General features: G+C 40.0%; 1 protein-coding gene across 6 annotated transcripts in view; it reads right to left on the bottom strand.

Annotated features, from left to right (window-relative positions):
- Positions 1-20750, bottom strand: part of SPECC1 (sperm antigen with calponin homology and coiled-coil domains 1) — an 89288-nt gene that overhangs the window by 47075 nt on the left and 21463 nt on the right. The window contains exons 1-2 of one of the 6 annotated variants that reach the window (XM_040617126.1): positions 17471-17556; positions 17217-17373 (exon numbers count right to left, since the gene is read on the bottom strand). The exons of 4 other annotated variants lie outside the window; for them this stretch is intronic. In XM_040617126.1, the coding sequence (XP_040473060.1) occupies positions 17217-17256 (40 nt within the window). In that variant the 5' untranslated portion in view covers positions 17257-17373; positions 17471-17556. Of the gene's footprint in view, positions 1-17216; positions 17557-20750 lie in introns of those variants that run through there. One more of the 6 variants, XM_040617117.1, reaches the window with a different exon arrangement.

The following is a 20750-nucleotide window of genomic DNA, read 5'->3' as shown; positions in this document are numbered from 1 at the left end:
CAGTGCCATGCAATACTAAAAAGTCACAGAGCGCCCAGAAAAGAAGGAGTTCTTAACACTTACGCATGTTGATTACAAAGCACCAAAGCAAGTTAAGCACTAATGCTAAAGACTATTTTATGGGCAACTCCCCCTCTGAATGACCTTGAAATTGAGCAGTGTAGCAGTTATAAATGCAACCACCAGCCCCACAGCCCGAGGCACCCACTGTGCAGGAATTACATTTAGGGTTGTACAACGCATCCTGGTGACCTGATTAGCTCGGCACCCCACCTTGGTTACGGTCTGTAGGAGACTCTGGACAGACATGGGCCTTCCAAACTGCACAACCTAATCTAGAGTTGATTTATGCTGCTGCTTGAAGTGGCTGGAATCACAGGGAACTTCACTTCCTAGAAAGTGCTGTTTGTTTTGAGCAAGGAATAGAAAAACAAGCAGCCCTACATCTCAAAGGAGACATTCCAGGAAAAAAAAAACCCAAACCAACAACAAAAAACCCTAAGACATTACATACTTTTCTGTTTGGTCAAAATGGTGCTATGACACCTCATTATTAGCTTAACTATTCTCTTACCAGCTTTGAGCACAACCTCTTTCCCACTGTCCCACATATCCAAGCTCAGGCTACTTCTGACCAACAGTACATTTCTCATTCCCTTTGCACCATACCTAACCTCCCATTCTCCCAGTCCCACAGCCACTCCTGCTAATGGAATTGGCTTGTGTTCTCCCACTTCAGAAGAACAGGGAATTACTCCTGAATTACTCCACTGAGAGTTACTGTCTGAAAACCTGTTTTGCTCAGACTGAGGTCACTTCATCATCATGTTCCTTGCCCTGGAGCCCAGTAGGTCCTCCATTTTCAGTATCAACCATGCTATTCAGGTTTGCGGGATTAAACCTTAACATGTATGCAGAGATTATAATTTTGAAAATGCTTTAAAATTAACAGCTATTCAACTCAAATCCTTTGAAACATGTAATTGCTAACTCTAGGTTACAAGACAGGGAAGCAGAATTGAAATGCCTCACCCAAGGTCACAGTAAGTCAGTGAGGATTAGGACCCTGGAGCTCCTGGCTGGCAGCCTGCTGTGCAGCTTTGTTTGCACCACTTTCTGCCAGGGAATACTCACTGACTTTCCACTGGCATCAAAAACAAAGTGGGACTTTAATGAGATAAAAGTTGACCTCTCATGATTATCTTTAGCCATTGTAATCCCATTTTCAGCACAGCTACAATGTTTTTCACAGAAGGAAGGGATCCGGATTACTCTTCAGTTTTTCCACATAATGATCTATTTTTGATCTAAGCCCTCAGCATCTGCCACATCAGCTCCCATAGGGGCATCCACAACCAGAAGGAAATGGACTATGGAATGGAGAAACCCATTTTGCAAACCCCCAGGGTGGAACCTGTAGGACTGCTGTTCAGAAGTCAAGTCCATGCAGCATGGCTAATGTAATTACAGTGATAGCAGGGTAAGGCAGAACAAGTGGCAAATGTTTTACCATAGTCACAGGGGGGACAGGCATAACATTTTGGAATGAAGATTCAGTAAGTTCATTTGCTTTCATACGCTGTGTGCTCTGAGATAGGACGTATCACTGTCTTCCCAGTAAAGCACTAGCCTTGAAATGACATTTATTTTACTCTAGTCTTAACCATGATTAACAGTTTGAATACCTGCTTCTCCAATCCCAGAACAGAGGAAGAATCTCAGTCGTGAACTGACTTCACTCGACCACAGAAGCACCTTTGGAAATGTTCTAATATCTGCCTTGAATCTATTTTTTTTAGAACTGGAGTCAATACAAGATTATTTGCCTCTGGCCTTTGAGCCATTTGTGTCCCACAACCTGCCCTTTTCTTAATCCTTCCCTCCATCAACATATTAATAACCCAAAGGTTAATGCCATGGGCTTCTGTTGATCCAGAGACCAAATTAACAGGGACTGTTCCATTTTGTACTTTCTTCCTAAATTTTAATCGTCACTACTCTTAAGCTAATAATGATAAACACACATTTTCTTCTTCAACACACTAAAAAGAGTCTGTGTTAGTAATTCATTCTTCCATAGTTTAAGTAGGTACCAAATCTCCTGCATTTAGAGTTCAGCTAGGTCATTTAAGCATGCGTACCACCGATTCATTTTGGAAAATATTTCAGTCATGTAAGACTAAAGCACTAAGACAGATGCATCTTTGGTGTGATGTTTTTAAACAATGGATAACTTATCCTGCCCTTGCAATTCAAATAACAAGAAATAAGAGAAAGCTATTCATAGCACTCTGCAACATTAAAATCATACGTTTCAAAAAGGCAAACTGTTGCCTGCAGACAAGATTGTATTCTCATGATTATCTGCTGCTCTAGGACTGCTACTTCTCTTCATTCCAACTCCTGCATTTGCAACAGACCAGCTATTTCACTACCTTGTGTCTCTGCCATTGAGGGATGGCACCTCAAAAAGGGGTAGTGAAACAAAAGAGAGTGCAATAAGAAATTATGGGCTAACTCCTAGCCTCCCTCCCAACAGAAGACTGATTCTTCCTTTGTTCTGGAATTCTGTTCCCACCTGCTAAGGTATTTTAATGAATTTTACCATCTGAACAGAACTCCCAGCCCTCAGAGGAAAAAAATGATTCCTGCAATACCTGGAGGGAAAAGTTAGTATAAATCAAGTTGGCTGCAAGCATTTAAAAATAAATAAAATAAAAAAAAATAAAAAAAAGAGGATAGTATTAACAGCCCATGCTTGTATAGTAAATAAAGAGTTATTAAGCCTCCCCACACAATTTTACATTGCTCTATCACATGTGGTTTTGCTGAAATGGGTTCTTATCAGTTTTGGTTTTCGGGTTATCCTCTGGCTGTGACTTCAGTAGATCCTGGACTCAGCATGACTGCACTTACTCAGGCTTTGCCAAGGTCTTGCTGAGGATCCACAGCAGCTTTGGTAACATACAGCAACAGAGAGGTAATGCAGGCATATACTCATACATGCTGTTTTGGTTGTGTAAGGTCCTATTACTATTTTTATCCAACTTTGAGTTTCTTATCCAAAAATAACCTTAATCCCACCTGATTTACAACTAGTGTAGGAAGCCAAAATACAGATGTCTAGTCCCATTTCAGGTGCCCCTTAGGTATATTTGAAATACCTTCAGTGAGCTGAAAGATTTGACAGCACCTGTGGAAGACCTGTCCTCTGCTCAAACTGGTATGTTTAAAGATGTCTAGAATGCCACTAGACATTGAATTGAACAGTCCGACTTTCACAACAGATTTACAAGCTGGTGTTACAAGCCAGGTAATAGGAGCTTTTATGTGCCATTTTCAAAATTACTCTGGTACCAAAGTACCACTTAGGTGATTTCCAGTCACACAATGAACAACTTAACACAATGCATTAATATAACTTCATAACATCATTTATCTGAATTTAGTCACAGCCAAATCAGAAAAGATGGTATTAGCTTGGAGCCATTGCACACTCTGTTGACTTCCTACAATAAAGCAGTGTATGTTACAGGGAGCCTAGCCACAGCTTCTGTCTTCTTTTGTCAACTCAGAGTCAAGTTTTCAAGAACCTAATTAACTTGGTGTTTAAAATCCATTCCCCAAATATGGCTAAGCCAGTAAGAGCTCAAAGCTTAACTGAAAGCCCAGGGGACTTGGCAGATCACTTTCACCCTGCTCCAGCATTGATCCTGAGATTGATATTGACACCGATAAAGACTGAACTAGGCATGTCTTTTGGGAAATGATGACTATACAACACAGTAGAAGGATCACTGTATATTTGACTCTTTTGAAATACTTTTTTCACTAAAATATTTCAGGTTTGGATCCATTGGAATCCTTTATTTTCCCCTGCCCTTTCCCCCACCCCCTTTGTCTAAGCAAATGAAGCAGTTAAAAAACAAACTTCCCTGCTAACCAGAAATCTTCTGATACCCTACTTAACAGGAAACAGACACATTTCATGGTGGCATAAGAAAAAGCACAACATAACTAGTGAAAACTAGGACAGACAAACCAGCAACCCTTACCTGTGCTTCTGTGCTCTTTCACACAGATACCTACACAGAGGCAAAATCCCTACACATGTTCTGCCACACTGTTTAACACTGCTATCCTTAAACCTCTAAGGATGCTAACAGCAAGACAGCTTGATAACACTACTGAACAGATGCACATAACTAATTCAACTCATGAAGAAGATGCAAATTAGTTCCAAGTGCTTCTTGGAGGTTAGAACAAGAGTGGGACTGGATGCAGAAAGCCAGATTTTAGAAGAAGTATAGGTGTCAAGAGACACAGATCAGCACCTACTGTTAATTTTCAAAACAGCCTAAGCTGTTTAGAGCTTCATATTTGACAGTGAAATGTCTAAAACTTCTAGTCCACCATCAACTTTGGTAAAAGTCAGGCTAAAGAATGACACTATTATACTATGACAAACAGTTATGGCTTGATCTGCTTGATACACAAAGGGAATGAGCTGAATGGGTTAGCTGTCAGCCTTTTTTAGTGACCACAGTGCTGGATACTCCTTTGGATAATCCTCAATAACTCAGAAAAGCATACTATTTTCCACCCCTTTTAGGGTGGTCCTGCAGAAAGACAATGCACTCTGCTACCTGGTCTTTATGCAACAGCAAACAAAGCAAACCTAGGTTTGGCCAGTCATGTTTCTCCTGAAATTAGTCTGTTTACAGAGTATTAGTCATAGAGCCAACACCTTTACAGGTCAGCAACTCCTTGGGAAGGTTCACTTGGACTCCACCTCACTTTAAAAAAAAGACAAGGAGATGGCTGCAGAACAACAAAGGTGGTTTTGATAATCTAGCACTAATTATATAGAAGCATCTGCTCAAATAGGGCCTTCTACTCACTTAGCTAGCAAACACTGAGACTGAAAAGTAATTATAACATGAACTGTTTTCTTCTGAAGAATTTTAATGGCCTGTTGGACTGTCTGACTACACTCCCTGTGGAACAGGTACCATATCCAACAGGTGGAAAAAGCTAAAAGACTTAATGCAAAGATTTTGATCTATGTAATCATTGTGGACAGCATAGGGAAGCAACTCACATACTGATATTTGACACAAAGGAAAAGAGTAAGAGACCAAAGAAAGGGAAATAAAAACTATATTACAAAGCATTAAGAAACAACAGATTCCTGTATTTGAGAAGTTACACTACCAGAGGTTTGACAGAAAAAGCAGCAATAAGCATCTTGATCTGAGCATTTCCTAATTAAAGACTACAAAGACCACTGACATTAGAGCTGAACACTTCGTACAGGCTGGCTTATTTTTTAATTACAAGATAAAAATCTAGAGATCTGGGGTGCAAGAACCACGTGAAAAAAGGCACTATTTTGGTAACTCAAACACTAAGTCATGACAAATCTACTTGTCATCAATTTAAATCTGCAGATGAACTACTAGTAGGACATTCTTTTGAAGGGTGGCCACTAGAAGAGACTCTCCCATGGTAGGAATGTAACCCAATAGGAGAGACAAAATCATATTTGAAGCATCTCCATTTAGTTCAATTTTTAGCATCAAAACCAAGCAAAAACGTACAGATGTGCTGCCCAGTACTCTTCGAATCCACAAAAGGCTCCATTTACAGTGTCCCCTTCAGTAAATTACACAGTGGTTTTAGAAGAGAAGGTAGCAGGACAATCTCTGCTGCACAATTAAGGATTTTCTTAAAGATCACAAATATTTTATTTTCAGCTTGTTGCATTCACCCTGATCAATAACTCTGTTGTCTTGTTCCTTCTTCCATTCCATAGAAAGTCACATTTAACTCTTCCAAAAAGTGCTAAAATCCAAATAGATCAGCTCTTCTCAGTGTCTGGTGGTTTCTAGGTCTTAGCACAACCACAACAACAAGAACTGAAGCTCAAGTTCACATTGTCACAGCTCAATGCTATTACAGCGGAAACAAGGTCGCATTCAGAAGGTAAATGAGATGAGATCTGATAAAAATCCTGTTCACAAAGTCTCACTGTGAATTTCGGCAGCCTTTCTTTCCCCTTTATGGGCTTGTTCTCATACAATTCCTCTCTAAGTAACAGCAGGAGTAGTCAAAATCTCTTTACCCTGAGAGACATGCCAGTGTCCATACAAAAGAGTTCCTCCAAACATTTCTTACACTATTTACTTCGGTTTTCTGAAGGTTTTTTAAGTCTTAAATGAAGACTCAAGCTTGGATAAGCCTGTCTTGAATACAATACAGTTTTGTACCCAGTACAAAAACAGTACAGGTTGTACTGTAAGAGGAAAGTTGCTCAGAAGTCTAAAGACCAGAGATACATCTGTAAAGTACACTAGCAAGGCTAAGAGTAGGCAAGAATTGTTCTATGCGTATGTATCCTTAGCTAGCATACCCAGTCTTTGCTTTTACAAATAAAATTCCCTTTCAAATCTGTTCAAGAGCCAAGAAGCATCCAAGGAGCTTCACTGTGCCATAAGCCTCTGGCACCAAGAGAATCACAAGGGTACCACTGCATTCACCACTGAAATGAGGCATACAAAAAAAAAAAAGAAAAAAGAAAAAGATAAACCAAACAACATACACCATCTCTGCCAACGCAGGTGTAGATTAAAAGTGTAACTGTGATCTACCATTGCACTGCTTCGGATTTCTAGCGTACCCAGCAACCTGGCATAACAAACATTGAGACATCCAATCAAATGCTCAGCAAATGTTCAGAGAAACTCTATATCATACAATTACTGGTATGTCCCCCCCAGGAAACTCAAGCCTACTTTTTTGGGAACTGTTAATATCAGCGGGCCTGCCAAAAATTTTAGTCACCTGTAAACTATACTCCTTATCTACCCCCAACAAAACAATGACTAAAACTTTCTGTATGTAGCATTATTCCAAAATTAATCTGGTAGAAGTTACAGAAATCCAGAATTTTCCTTTATTTTAAAATATAGTCAACCTGACTTTCTACTTCTTTTTATTCAATGTTAAAACTTCCACAACCATCATAACTCATGATTAAAAAATTATAATTTTTTTATTCCTTAAGAGGGCCTTGATCCTATATAGTTGTGACATTAGTACACCAAAATTACAGGGATTTATGTACCGTGACACTTCCTGATTTTGTTTTGGAACATTTCCTGCCTATGCACCTGTCAAAACAAGATGAGATCAGGTATAATCATACCTACAGAAAAAAGAATTTTAAGCCAAACTATTTTATTTTTTTTTTTAAGACAAATGTTCAAAAAAACACACCAAGAAAAATATTCATAAATGTGAATCTTTCCATGAATGGAGGCAAAACCTCTGGTGTTTCATTGAAGTAAGGTATTCTTTGGTTAAGTTTGGGGTTTCCCTTGTTTTCCTACCTGCTACTTTTGAGAATTCTGGTGTCCAGAAGGTGGTTAGCAACGGCTTTGGGGCACATCCTTGAAGTTTACTAACACTTCTCCCAGGAAGGCACTTTTCAGAGAAAGCAATGGCTTTACTCTGAGTTAAAGGTAAAAAATGAATTTCTCAACTCCTATGTCTGGTACTAGCCCTATTCCTGAGATAAATGACCACTAGCTGGAGTAAGAACCCCAGGATTTTCCTTAATTCTAGCTTGCAAAAAAGTAGATAATTCTCTTCAGCTCAGAAAACAGCCTTCCAGCTAATCTAGCCCAGAAGTTTGTCATTCAGCTATTACTGGGTTAACAGTAGTGACTAGACAGCTGTACTTCCATTTCTAGAAAATGTATCGTACTAGATAGAATGTCAGTGTTAAGTGTTTTGAGAAGCACAGAAAATTAAAAAGCAAAGAAACAAAAACCCAACCCTAAATCTAACCATATAAATTCAGTTCATAATGGTCATCATAGTGTAGATACATCGTCCACATACAATGCATATACAATAGCTGTCACAACTGCACATTAACATCTGATCTGTGGCTGGAAGTCAATAAAGAAGAGTTACCTAAAACCTCCTGATCCAAGAATCCAATAGGAAAGTGAAAAGAACACTGCTCCTTCCAGACAAGTCAGATGCTATAGATCACTCCTGTAAGCTACTAAAATCTACCTGCATCTATATAAGCACAATGGGCAACAAAAAAGCAATTTTAAGTGGGGAAATGCTTAATATCAACATTTTCACAATTAGAAGGCTAATTTATTCAACCTGTTTATTTAACTGTTGATGAGACCATGCTGTGAATTGCATCATGGATCTGATTTGGCTATAAAAATACCTGCATGGGGGTTCTGTCCCCCATTTCGCTTTCTTTGTTAAAGGCAGATCCTGATCTAATTTACTGTCCTTCCCATAAACACTTCAGTATGTACCACTGAGGGAGCAGCGGAGAAATGGAGCAGCAGAAAATGCCTTTACACAGCACTGCTGTTGAATGCTTTGTATTAGGAAACCATGACCTGAACCCTCCAGTTCAGGAATGCTGCCCCACACTCGGCCAAAAGCCCAGGGCTGACTGAGCCAAAATAACTTATTTCCTCATGAATTCTCAAACCCTGCTAATCCAGAAAGAGTAGGGAAAAAAAGGGATCAAAAATGGAAACATGAAAGGAGGTTTGTCCTCCTCCCCTAAAATGGAGGGGGGAGTTTTAAAACTTAAAAGCTGGAGGCCTTTTTTTTTGTTTGCTTAATGCTTAATAACCAGTATGCATTGCATTGGTATTACAACTGCCTTTTGTTTACTAAAATGTGATGACCACATAATAAACCCAGTTTTATTGTCACTTCCAGCCTGCTTCAGTGAGGGGGTGGGGGAAAGGACTGCAATTTAGTCTCCACAGCTCATCCATAGAGCTTTAGCTCAGCCTAGTATGGCAATAAAGGGATCCAGCTAGCACCATCCTGAAGAGCTGATAAGAACTGGGCTGAAATCATTAAAACTATCAACACAGGATGAGATGCATAAAGAAATGAGACAGAAGGGGAGAAAGGAAGACATCTCATAACATAATGAGATGTTTATCTATAAAAAGTTGCCCACTTCAAAGCAGGAAGAGCTTCAACTCCTTGGTTACAAAAAAAAAAAAAAGGAGCTTTTAATTAAAAGATCAGTCAAAGATTTTCCACAGTCTAGCAGCCTCAAAGAAACTATGTGTGGAGGAGGCTGAGAGTAATTTTAGCATGATTAGTCCATTCTTTAAACTCAACAAGGTTTTATGAAAGCAGCATTTCTCAAGACCTAGAAGATAAGGATGGTGGAAATATCCTCAGCCCCTCAAAGAACACTCTCTTCCCTTTTGATGCCTCCATCCTCAGCAGCTTTTGCTCAGGAAAAGCCTGGAGAAATACTATCAGAGCTTTGTGCCTCCCACCTTGGGGCACAAGTGTAAGTCTAAAACCAATGGATAATCAAATGGATACTTAGCTTTGGGTTAAGCAAAGTTACTGCCAGATACTATAGGAGGCCTGAAAAAACAATATGAATTATTTCCGTACATTGCTTTAGCCAGCTGAAAACAGGCTGTCTTCTGCACGCAGCTTTCTACTACATGAAGGTTTAAAAACTCCTCTACTTTTTTGGAGCACTCTTTCCATTCAAGGAACGATACTTGCAGTTGGGGATAGATGTGACACCACTGCCTTATCCCTTTCAGCATCAGCACACCAGCATTATGACTGATGTTACATGTTCTTGGGAACTAAAACCCACTTTTGTTTGGGCATGTAATTCTTTTATGCTTTTTTTGTTTGTTTTCTTGAACAAGTAAAATATTCTTTTTTCTACAGGCTGCAACTTAGCAACTATTGTATCACATTGCAGATGGATAACATCAGGGCTATTGCACTCTCGGCAAGCTGGTGATGTGAGCTTTCTCCAAGCAGAGAAAACCAGTCCCTGCAAGGACTAGTGTTCAATGGAAACCCAGTCTCATCCCCTCATACCAGCTGTTAATTGTGACTAATGGACCTTGCTACTAAGCTGGTTCTGTTCTTCACAAGCATAGGGAATCACCTCTGCTTTATTTCAAGAATCATATGTTTAGATATACTTTTGAAGGTCTTTCTCTCCCCTGTCCTGAAGGGAACTAGGTTCCTGCCAACAAATTTATCATTATCTAGACCCTTTTAGGAAAAACAAACATAATTACATGGTATTACAAGGATTTCTACACCTTCAGTGTAAATGCTACGATGTCAAAATCCAGAAGACCTTTTGAGTGTGAAAAACACAACACAATATCCTCCAGGTGCAGGGAAGAAGCCATCTTTGCATTACTTTGCTCATATTAAACAGCTTTCTACCATTAGTACAGGATGGGATTTCTTCAGTCGGTTGGACTGGTCAGAGACAGTTCAAACAGTGATGATCAGGAAGACAGCATGCTCCGTTTTCACCATTTTTCTCTATGGCATTTCAAAAGCATCACCTTGGTGTGTTCATGTTTGCTTTACATAATCCTGTTAAAACAGCAGTGTATTAAGATGCTTTTGCACAAACCTATCTAAAGGAAACCATTAAGGTAAAAGGTAAAATGATCCTTTTACCTGTAAAAAGGTAAACAGGTCAAAATTAAAAGGTTGTCTTTTTTTGAAGTAGCCTTTATATTTTCAGATATCATCCTAGTTTAGAAATGGGGCAGATCATTGAAAGCAATCAAAACATAACTAATCACCATACAGCAAATAATCCTGAATACTGGTCACCAGTCCATAGCACCGAAATGCAAAAGGAAGGTCAAGGATAAACCACATTCCAGTACAGGAAGAAAGAACAGTCAGCCAACATAAGTAGTACGTCAAACAACTAACTGCACCCTGTCCCTAAAGCCCCTTTCCATACATTGGTAAGTATGACTTCAATGAGGTTACTGGTAAAATTCTTACTTGCTTCACTAGCATCCTGCTTTCACTGATGATTTTTAACAGCACCAAAGCATCCATCAGGACAGGAATATGACAGGAAAATAACTGCTTACAGGACGTGGACACATTTCCTTAGTCCCTAATATTTTTGCTAAGCAAATGAACAAATTCCAATCAAGATAAAAACTACACAGTTCTTTCATCTTGGTAACAAACAGAAAATTATATATACTTGTTTCAGCCAACACAACTCCTATGCGTGCTCAGAACTGGACTCTGCAAACTCCTGTTAGCCTTAGATTTTCCCAAGGGTATATTTTTCCAGTTGTCAAAATCAAATATTCCTGCAAGAACTTTAAATGTAAATTCTGCTGTTAACAAAAATATAGAGCTTCTTTGCTGTGTGCTACACAGACTGATTAAAAAGGCAGAAAATTGCAGTTCTGATATAATTCTATAGCCTGAGAGAACTGACTGATGAGCACAGATCACACAGGGACAGAGCACTTTACCTCAGAGCATACAATCCATATATATTGATGCTTATGGAAAAACATTACTGCTCCATGAAACACAATAGATGGAACATTCCAAAAGAGATCTGTGAACACATCTACTTTGGATTACAGGAAGAAAAAAGTTGATGCATGGAAAAATCTAGCAGTGTCTATTATTACCAGAGATCCTCAGTTTTAAATAATCTTTAATCATCATGCTCAAATTGCTTGGAGATACAGCACTGGAAAGTATAAAAAAATAATGAAAGTATCAAAGATTTGTCAACCTGCTAGTGGCAGTCTCCAAGAATCACAGAAAAATCAAATTAAGTCCTCTTTGAGCAATACAGTGCCAATGAAATCAGAGAAGTACTTTGCTTCAGTTTTACAATTTCATGTTGCTCTGGAAGCTACATTCCCCATGGAAATCGGGAGATTTTATAAGAGTAAATTAATAAAATAGAGGAGGAACCGAAGAAAAAAAATATAAAAGAAATTACTTTGCTGAAATACTAGTAGGAGCTCCAAAACACAGGGCTGCTTCTGAACAAACTCTTGAATACCTCCAGGGCTCTGGAAGGTTTTGATGGGAAGACTAAGGTGCAATACTTGCTCAAATTTCTTTGGCTAGTCTTGTAACTTTAAGATCCTTAGGAGCCAAGTATAACCCCAAACAAAAAGTAGTAAGCTTTACTTTTTCTCCAAGGCCAGCATTAATACCTTTCACCCTTTTCCCTCATTCAAGTCATTTAATACTCTGCCAGAATACACACAATCACAGCCATCCACTGGCTGTTTCCTTATCACTCTGCCACTGTCAAGGCAATTGCAGCACATTAAACTAATAAAACAATCGTCAAGAAACTTAGCTTTTACATTTACTATCACACTAGTGCTACTATTCATAGATCCTAAACCACCACCAGCACTGGGGCAAAAGTATAGTCTGCAGAGCTCTAATCATAGGACAAGCTCTTGCTGACCAGCTCGTTCAGTTAGATTCCCAGCAGAAGCTCCCTGTCTTCGTCCAAGAATGGCTTTAATTTTCATCAACAAAACAATCTAACACAAATCAAAATGCATAAACCACATCCTGCTGCCTGCCATGCCCTAAAAGTTCTCATTGTAAAAGCTTTGGTCCTGCCCACAGAGAAAGTACTCCCACTCAGCACGTCCTCCCAGCCAACGCTGAAGACTGTTGTAGAGGCCCTTGCCTTAAGATAGGAGAACTTATTGAAGATTTCTTCCATTAATTTAGTATTCGTTGACCTCTCATCTTGGGATCAGGGGACCTCAGATTATCACTTAACTCTGCCTCAAACAGATAATTTCAGAGGCAGCAAGTTACTCACACTCATGACTAAATTCCTCTAGGAGGCCAGTCCAAATTGTGACATAGTCTCTTGGCTGTACTCATTTCACTGGCCGGCAGAGCAGAAGACTACTGCCATTTGACATCTGTTTGTCGGTATTTCTGAAATGATTTAATAATGTCAGTCCAGTCAAGTCATATCACAAGACTAATCAACAGAGCTGGCCCTAACTGGCCTTGGAAGAGAAGCTTAAGTCAAGTAAAAATTACCCTCCAGGGGAAAATAAACTTCTTCAATACCAGTTTAATCAGCAGTGTGTTACTACTCTGAAGAATGAGAGCATTTGTAAAACCCCCATGCAGGAATGACTCGTGGGAGGAAGAGGTGACTAAGAAATTAAACTATCCACTGGAGAGCAAATTGTGGTTTGTTGGCTCCACTGGGAAGAAAAGGTCTACGGCTCACTGCCCAAGCTCGAAGAGGACATGACTTGCTGTCGGTATTTCCATGAAAGCTGTTATGTGATTCATTAGCTTGCTGGCCCCTCTTTCCTCCCTCCCTTCCCCCCACATCATCATTAAACTCATCTGTTCTCTTGAGCTTTTGCTTGGCAGAAATGGTATGCTGACATATAACAGAGTTAAAATGAATGGCTCCCATGTTTAGAAGAAAGGAAGAGAAGCAGATGAAAGAGACTAAAGAGTACCCAGAAATGATCTGACTACAAAACCCAAGAAAAACAGAAATCACAAGAAATAATACATTTCTACAACAAGCTTTATCTTGAAAGTCTTGTATATTTTACGAACTATATTATCCTACACTGAAAAATCCCTTCCTCAAATATAAAATGAGGCCACCCCTAGGCCAGGACAAAACAGACATAAGAAAACAGATCAATATTGGCTTAGCGTATGCCCTGACATTATATCCTCATCCAAGCCATGTAAGCATGTTTTACAAATAAGCACAGTCCCAAAAACAGTCTAACCCTTGGATAACCCCACCCATCACCTTGTTCCAACTAGAGAAGTTAACATTTCCCATTCAACTGGTTCTTTCAGGAAAGTTTTTGTATGTATTGAGTCATTTTTTCCACCTCTTTCCAAAGACATTTAACATCGAATCACCTGCAGATGTTTACAGGATAAACAAAACCCCACCATCACCGTGTCAACCAATGTAAAAAAAATCGTAGCACTCCTGTTCAAAAACACAGGCTGCCTCACTGTTTCCACAGCAAACTAATGTTTGAAAGGCTTTCTCTCAATAAATACAGTGCACTGGATAACACTGTACAACTCCCATGAAATGTTCCAACTATTTCACAGGTGCTCTGGCCCGTGTTTGTATATACTAATGCTTCCTTTAGCTTGGGGTAGCCAGTTTCAAAAGCAGAAAACTCTACCGACGAACTGCAGCAACATTCACTATTGTTTTACATCCTCTTCTGTACTATTTTATGGCTGTTTTCATTCTAAAACCTCCACATGCTTTATAAATATGAATATTCAGAGCACTTAGGTGTAGCAGGAAAAGTGACCACTTGCAAGTGGCAGAGTTTTGGCAAACAAGTGATGCAAGCTTAGGTCACACACCACAAAACAAAAGTTCTTACAAATTATTGTAAAACTAGTTTAAAACTTTAAATGAGAAGTCAGGAAACACCTATAGAATCTAACATGATTGCAAGCAATCTCCTCACATCCTTTCCAGATGCTCTTACACTCTCAGCAACATGTAAATTAACTTAAAAAAGATGATACTGCGTGGTTACAGAGCCTTGTAAATTGTCTGTTTAAAACATACCTATTAGACACCAGCAATGGATTACTTAGCAAGAAAGATGCCACATAGGCTGTCTTCCCTTTCTCTGTGTTCACGTATCCACAATCCCTTCCTCAACTAGTTCCATTTCTTTCCAATTTCCCTGCATTAACATGTTAACTTCAAACTGCTCAGCTTGGGGGCATTAATTTCCTTCCTGTTCCTTGACAGCACTGACCAGCCCACCCAGAACTAGGGGTTATTACAGCAGTATCTTTATATCCCGAATCTTGATTGTTAGGATCACTCACATGGGCACTGTCAGATTCTGAAAATGGTGCTTCTGGGACCTGTATTGCTTTATTTAGTTTTGAAACTAAAATATATCTTTGTCATAGAACTGCAGCTTTGTTAGCTAAAACCTGTGCATTCCTATGTCCTGTTATTTCTATTTACACTTAACAGGAAAATCTGTTAAAGTACATCATGCTCTCATTAGTATATGAAAATAAGTGTTTTACTTTAGGTTATAACCTATATCATAGAAGAGGCATTTTAAGGGCTTCCATGTCCAGTGACCCCAATAGGAGGAAGTGTTTTAAAAATCTGTCCCCAGTGCCACAATATGGTAAGTTTGGGGTGAAAGACTTACACATGAACCATACAGCGCCCATAAAATTTCCTGAAAAGAAAAATAAGCAAAATGACCCTGAATATTATGCTTAGGGAAACAGGTCAGGATTTGATTGTCTGTAATTAAAGGTGGCTCATAAGCTACATCAATAAAGAGGCCTATTCCTAGATTTTATTTTGTTTTTTCCAAAAGGACCAGACTTCGAGTACTAGTTGTTCAAGATGTAGGTATGGCTAAATAAGAGTTGAATTAAGTTCACCCAAGCAGAAAAAAAGCCCAACATAGATACTTCCATGCATCGCATTCTAATGTGAAAAACAAGTTTTTGCATCCTAGTTGTCAGCAAGTCAACACAAATTCTGCTTCAGATGTCTCGATATTATCCTCTGACTTCCAAAGCCAGAGCACTCACACAACAAGGAATATGTTGTCAGAATTTATTTTGTCAGCAGGAATGTTCCTGACATTTTTTTCACAATTAAACAGTTTTAAGCATGTAGTTCAATACAAAATGGTCTGGTTTTCAGTCATATTCATACCTTACAAACATTGAGGACATTAAAACAAGGCTTAGTACAGCCTCCACTTAAAAACTGAGAATAATTTTACAACTGTTTAGGTGCAACAGAAGCATAACTCTTTCCCCTTCAATAAAAAAATAAAATAAATTACAGAACAAGAGAAAACAAAAGATGAAAGATTTTCAAAATGCACAGGGGGTCTGCACACTCATTTATCATCCACATTAATAGTAATAAGCTGTTCAAACCCCACCACTGGCCCTGCAAAACCAGTCAGTTTTCTCAAACTCCAATCAGAAGTTAGCAGTGTACTTTCCCGTGCCATTATCCACCTCTCTCTTAGTTTATTATCAGTACTATCTCTCTGCAAATGACAGTAACATCTTTAGTTACAGCCCAATTTCTGTAGCTGGCAGTGGCCAGTGAAACATTGATTTCAGGGGCTGGGGATGTATGCAGATAATGCTTTCCAGCCTAAAGTTTAACTTTCCCCTTAGGGCAGCATTTCTTCTGGTGACTGGATACTGGCAGCTTTTGTGTTCTTCATTAGCCTGCTGATTAACGTACTGCTAGAGAGTTCTCCACGACACCTAACTGCTGTTCCAGCACTCACTGGCAGATCTATTGTGAGAGATCCTAGAGTAGTAATGCAGTGTTCTCTGCCTCTTGCTTTACCTCACAACACTTAGGAGATCAGGTACATATGTATTTGCTTTTAAAACAAACCTACATACCTAATCCAAAATTACAAAAAAACCCTGCTCAAGCAGTAACAACTTTAACGGAATTTAGTGAATGAAATTCCCATGGTAACAGTAAGAGTGCCAAGAAATACAACTGATTCCAGTTTTCTGTACATTAGAGGGTTCTAAACTCGAACAGAAACTAAGAAATAAACAGCAGAAATCAGTGAGTTTATTCCTTCCCACCCCCCGCGCCCCCTTCAGCATTTGAGAAACAAGCAAAACAGAAAGGCAACCAAAACAGTGCCACAGCACCAGGTACAAATTGCCAGCCTTCCTAGCATCCAGCGTAGACATTTAGCGCAAGCAGAATTAGATATACCTGATACTAGCTTAATCTTCTATAAAACCTGCTACCGATTAACATGCAAAGCACTACACTTCTGAAAGGACAATGGTGGGAAGACCTTCCACAAAGGCATCATTTTAAATTCTAAGGCCTGGAAAATTTCAGGCCTCAGGCCATGAACAATGGTGAAGGCTAGCACAGCCAAGCTGCAGATCCTGACAAGTTGTATATACATCACTAGATAAGCTTTGTAACTTTTTAGCTGCATCATGCAGACTATGTAAAATAATACGTCAGGCAATAAGGGTCCCTCCCTTGTAGGCATTCCGTTCCAACCAGCAAAGGATTTCTTTCAGTAAAGCTTCCCTAAGGACGGTGCTTGTGATCTCTGCTACGGAGCAGTAATGAACAGCATTTACAAGGCACAAGGTAAACAGCAGTAATTTCTAGCAGGCTCGAAGCCATCAGCATTAGCTGTGACAACAGCCTCTGTTTCCGCTCAGTGGGACACGGCGGTTAAAACGTCACCACCTCTCCCCCCCCCCCCCGCCCCGAGAACAAAACCCCATGCCCTGCAGTAACAGCCCCGGCATTTCGCACGGTCCCTACAGACCTTGGTCGTGCTCCTCCACTCGCCCAGGCTGGTTGCCCATCTTCGGTCACTCCCCCGGCTCTTCCCCGAGCTCCTCTAGGACCCCGGCGCCCCGCTCATGCTCGGTGTCAGAGGCGGACCTGCCTCTATCTGCTTTTAACGTCTACGCTTCGGCCAACTTAAAAAGGGAGAAAGAAGTCAGCTCCTTCCTAGTTCCTGGCACCAGGAACAGAGCCTGCTGCTCATGCTGAAGCAGCTGTGGCTCTCCCTCCTACCTCATTACAATATTATGCACTGAAGGCCGGCCTGTGCAGCTAATTAGCTGCCTGACTGCTGGAATAAAAGGAGGGGGAGAAAGGGAGGCAGAGAAAGAGCGAGTGAGCTCGCAGAGAAAGGAGGAGTGACTCAACGAGCAGGGTAAGCCACCCAGGGGCAGCCAGCGCAAACTGCAGGCGGTGCAGAGAGAGGCACTGATGGCATCAAGGCGCGCTGAAGCAGGACCCGAGCTCCACCACAGACAGCAACTCAGCTTGGCGACTTGAGCGGAGCTTCAGTGCCCCAAGGCCGCCGCGGCTGCAGAGGGGCGAAGCGCCGGAGAGCTGTTTCTAGGCCGTCCGGCAGTAAACTTCACAACAAAATACTGAAATGCAGCTGGGAAGGATAACGGGCAGAAGGAGCCTCAGTGAAGACAAGCACAGCCCAATGCCTCCAAAGCAAAGCCAAAATTCAAGTTGCCCTCAGTTCACAACACCCAAAGCATGCTTACCATGGAGCAAACACCCTGCCCACAGATCTCAGTACGCTTATGCATCTGGTTAAGGTCAGCTCTTAACTAAGCTGTCACAAGAATTAGGGAACCAAGTTTCAGAAATGCTCAGCATCTTCTGAAAGCTTAACATACTTTAAAGATACTGAGATGGAGATTGAACTCTGAAAACCTTATTGTGACTGTGAGCACAAGCCCCTTTGAAAAGTCCTGTCTATCAGATATGTTCCAATACCCTCTGGGGCTGTTCCTGGGTGAGCTTGAGCATCCCCAGCCCTTCTTAGCCTCAACTGGTGCTGAGAACAGGCAGCACACTGCACACCCACACTATGAAAGCAACGTACAGGGTACACTGAATACTATTAAAACCTAGGGGGTTTTTTTGTTGTTGTTGAAGTAAGGACCTGGTGTTTTATTATTTGTAAAAATTACTACAGCAATTTCCAAATTTCCCCTCATGCTAGCTCCTCACAAGCACTGGAAAAAGCCACCACCAAACCTGATAGCCACTACTACATTTAGAAGCTGCAACCACAAATATGATCTACATACTGTATCTCTATCATCCATACTTTTGACTGTGACTTGTGCAAGAGCAGCTGCATGAGGCAGGCCTATCCACAGAGGCTGACCAACAGCCGACCTTTCAAAAAAAGAAGTCTAGATACCCCTTTGCTAATGGAGTCATGACATACATGGGGAACAACACTGAATGACTTCAGTAATCAGTTCCTATTACATGGATAATTAACAGAATCATTATCTTAAAGTCTTGGTTTCAAGAAGAGGGTTAAAAACACATTCAGAAATAATAAACTAACAGTGTCCTAGGCTCAAAATAGATTAACTTCTGTACGTTTCATTTTCAGTCAAGCTAGTTGTGAATCCATCGTTTCAAATAAAAAAAATATCTGGAGATCATTCAATACAATAGAAACAGAATTTTGCTAATATTTCAATATAACAGGGTGACTTAGTTGTCAGTCTTAAGTTCTTCATTGTTCTTGCTCTGACACTGTATGGTTGAAGCTGGTTTTGTATATCTGTCCATATTTGGATGACATTAAACAACTCCTGTCTACTTCTATCTTATGACATGCCAAGTGTAAAACATTTTAATGAATGAACTATATATGTTCTGTAAAAAAAGGTCATTGAGAGTACATTCTTTGTCTAAAAGTCATTTTACAATCTCTTAAACCTTGTATCTTATTAGGATAGGTACTCAGCTTGCCCTTTTCAAAGGTACAGACACAAAAGTCCTCCAACTGCTGTTGAAACATATTTCCAAGACGAAGAGGTTTTCTTCTATTGTAGACTAAAGAGTGACTCCTGCTTTTCTTCAAAAGGATTCAGCAGAAGGATTGGGTTAGCCCAGATAATCTTTTGGATTGGTAAATCCTAACACTGAGCATTTATTATTACAATGCCTGCTTTCTATTTCTGTAACACAAAAAGTTATATAGTGTAACAGGGTCCCAGGACTCCAGGCTTGCACCCATACTGTAATTACAGGATGTAATCACTGAGTCAGAGCAAACCCCTGAAATGCCAACACTGTAGAAGAGTCATGACTAGAAGGAACTAATCTGTTATTTTTGACAGTGGCATGAAACATAAGTCAGAACATTCTAACATCATGATAGGGAGAGTGATGTCAGGAGAAAGACTTCTAGCCCAAGTCCACAGTGAAAGGTCAGGTATGAATTTTAAAAATACAGTTATATCCTGAGCTGAAGTCATAAAAGATTACTGCTTATGGAGCTTGCATCTCAAACTGAGGAAAAAGAAAGAGGAATAATGGCAAGCATGATTTCTAGCATGGTGACTAGTAACAGATTATGATAGATGCATGGCTAAACCTTTAGGGAACTATTTATTATTTGGATATTTTACATTATTTTCCCTTCCTCCTCAATAATAGATACAAAAATGAATGAATGAACAATTTCATATCTATACAGCATATTAGCTGGTTTCTTCCTAGGCATGAAGCTTGACTCATTCCTTTGCACTATTCACTGCCAATAAAACCCCCCAAACACCCGTTTTCTGTATAGTGAAAATGGGAATTTATTACTCAAGGTGACATACATAATTCTTTTAACTCGCTAGTCAAATGACAGGACTCACTTGCCAGGCATAACCTTTCCTCACATCCTACTCTTAGAACACAGCAAGTTAATTAGCATAACTGCTGTTCAAATTGTAATCCATGTCAAAAGAAAAAGCATGAAGCCGCCACAGAATGATGTCAAATTTGCAGTGGCCAGATAGCTGACAGTCTCTTCAGAAGGCTAAGGTCTCAAGAAGTTACAGATGCTGAGCAGGACTTCCAGAGGCTGGACCTTCCATCCAAGACTGAACTAAATTGAATGGGCCCTAAGAGTAGACCACTGACTATCAATACCAGTGTTCACACTATTATGTTCTACTTCTTCCATTAATGCTAAATATTTTACAGGCACTGAGTACATATGTAGCGGAGAAAAGAAACCTAGAGATGTGTCTATCACGTACAGCAGTGGACTTCAAAGGATTAGGAATATAATATCTACATTGGAACCCAGAGCAAATGTATTTTTAACTATGCTAAAACGATTTTTTTTGGTTGTGATGATACTGGGTGAGGTCATAGTTAAGTTCATGGCACAGAACTCCAGCCATCGAGGAACCCATCTGAGATGTAGCTGTCAATCCCTCCCTCTTACTTTACAGTATTACAATCTAATGTAAGCCAAAAGCTGCTGAAAAAAAACAGTGGGAAAAAAAAATAACACAAGGAATGC

This window comes from Falco naumanni, chromosome 1, assembly GCF_017639655.2.
Source record: "Falco naumanni isolate bFalNau1 chromosome 1, bFalNau1.pat, whole genome shotgun sequence".
Lineage (NCBI taxonomy): Eukaryota > Metazoa > Chordata > Aves > Falconiformes > Falconidae > Falco > Falco naumanni.
This window is presented reverse-complemented; position numbering and strand designations above follow the sequence as displayed.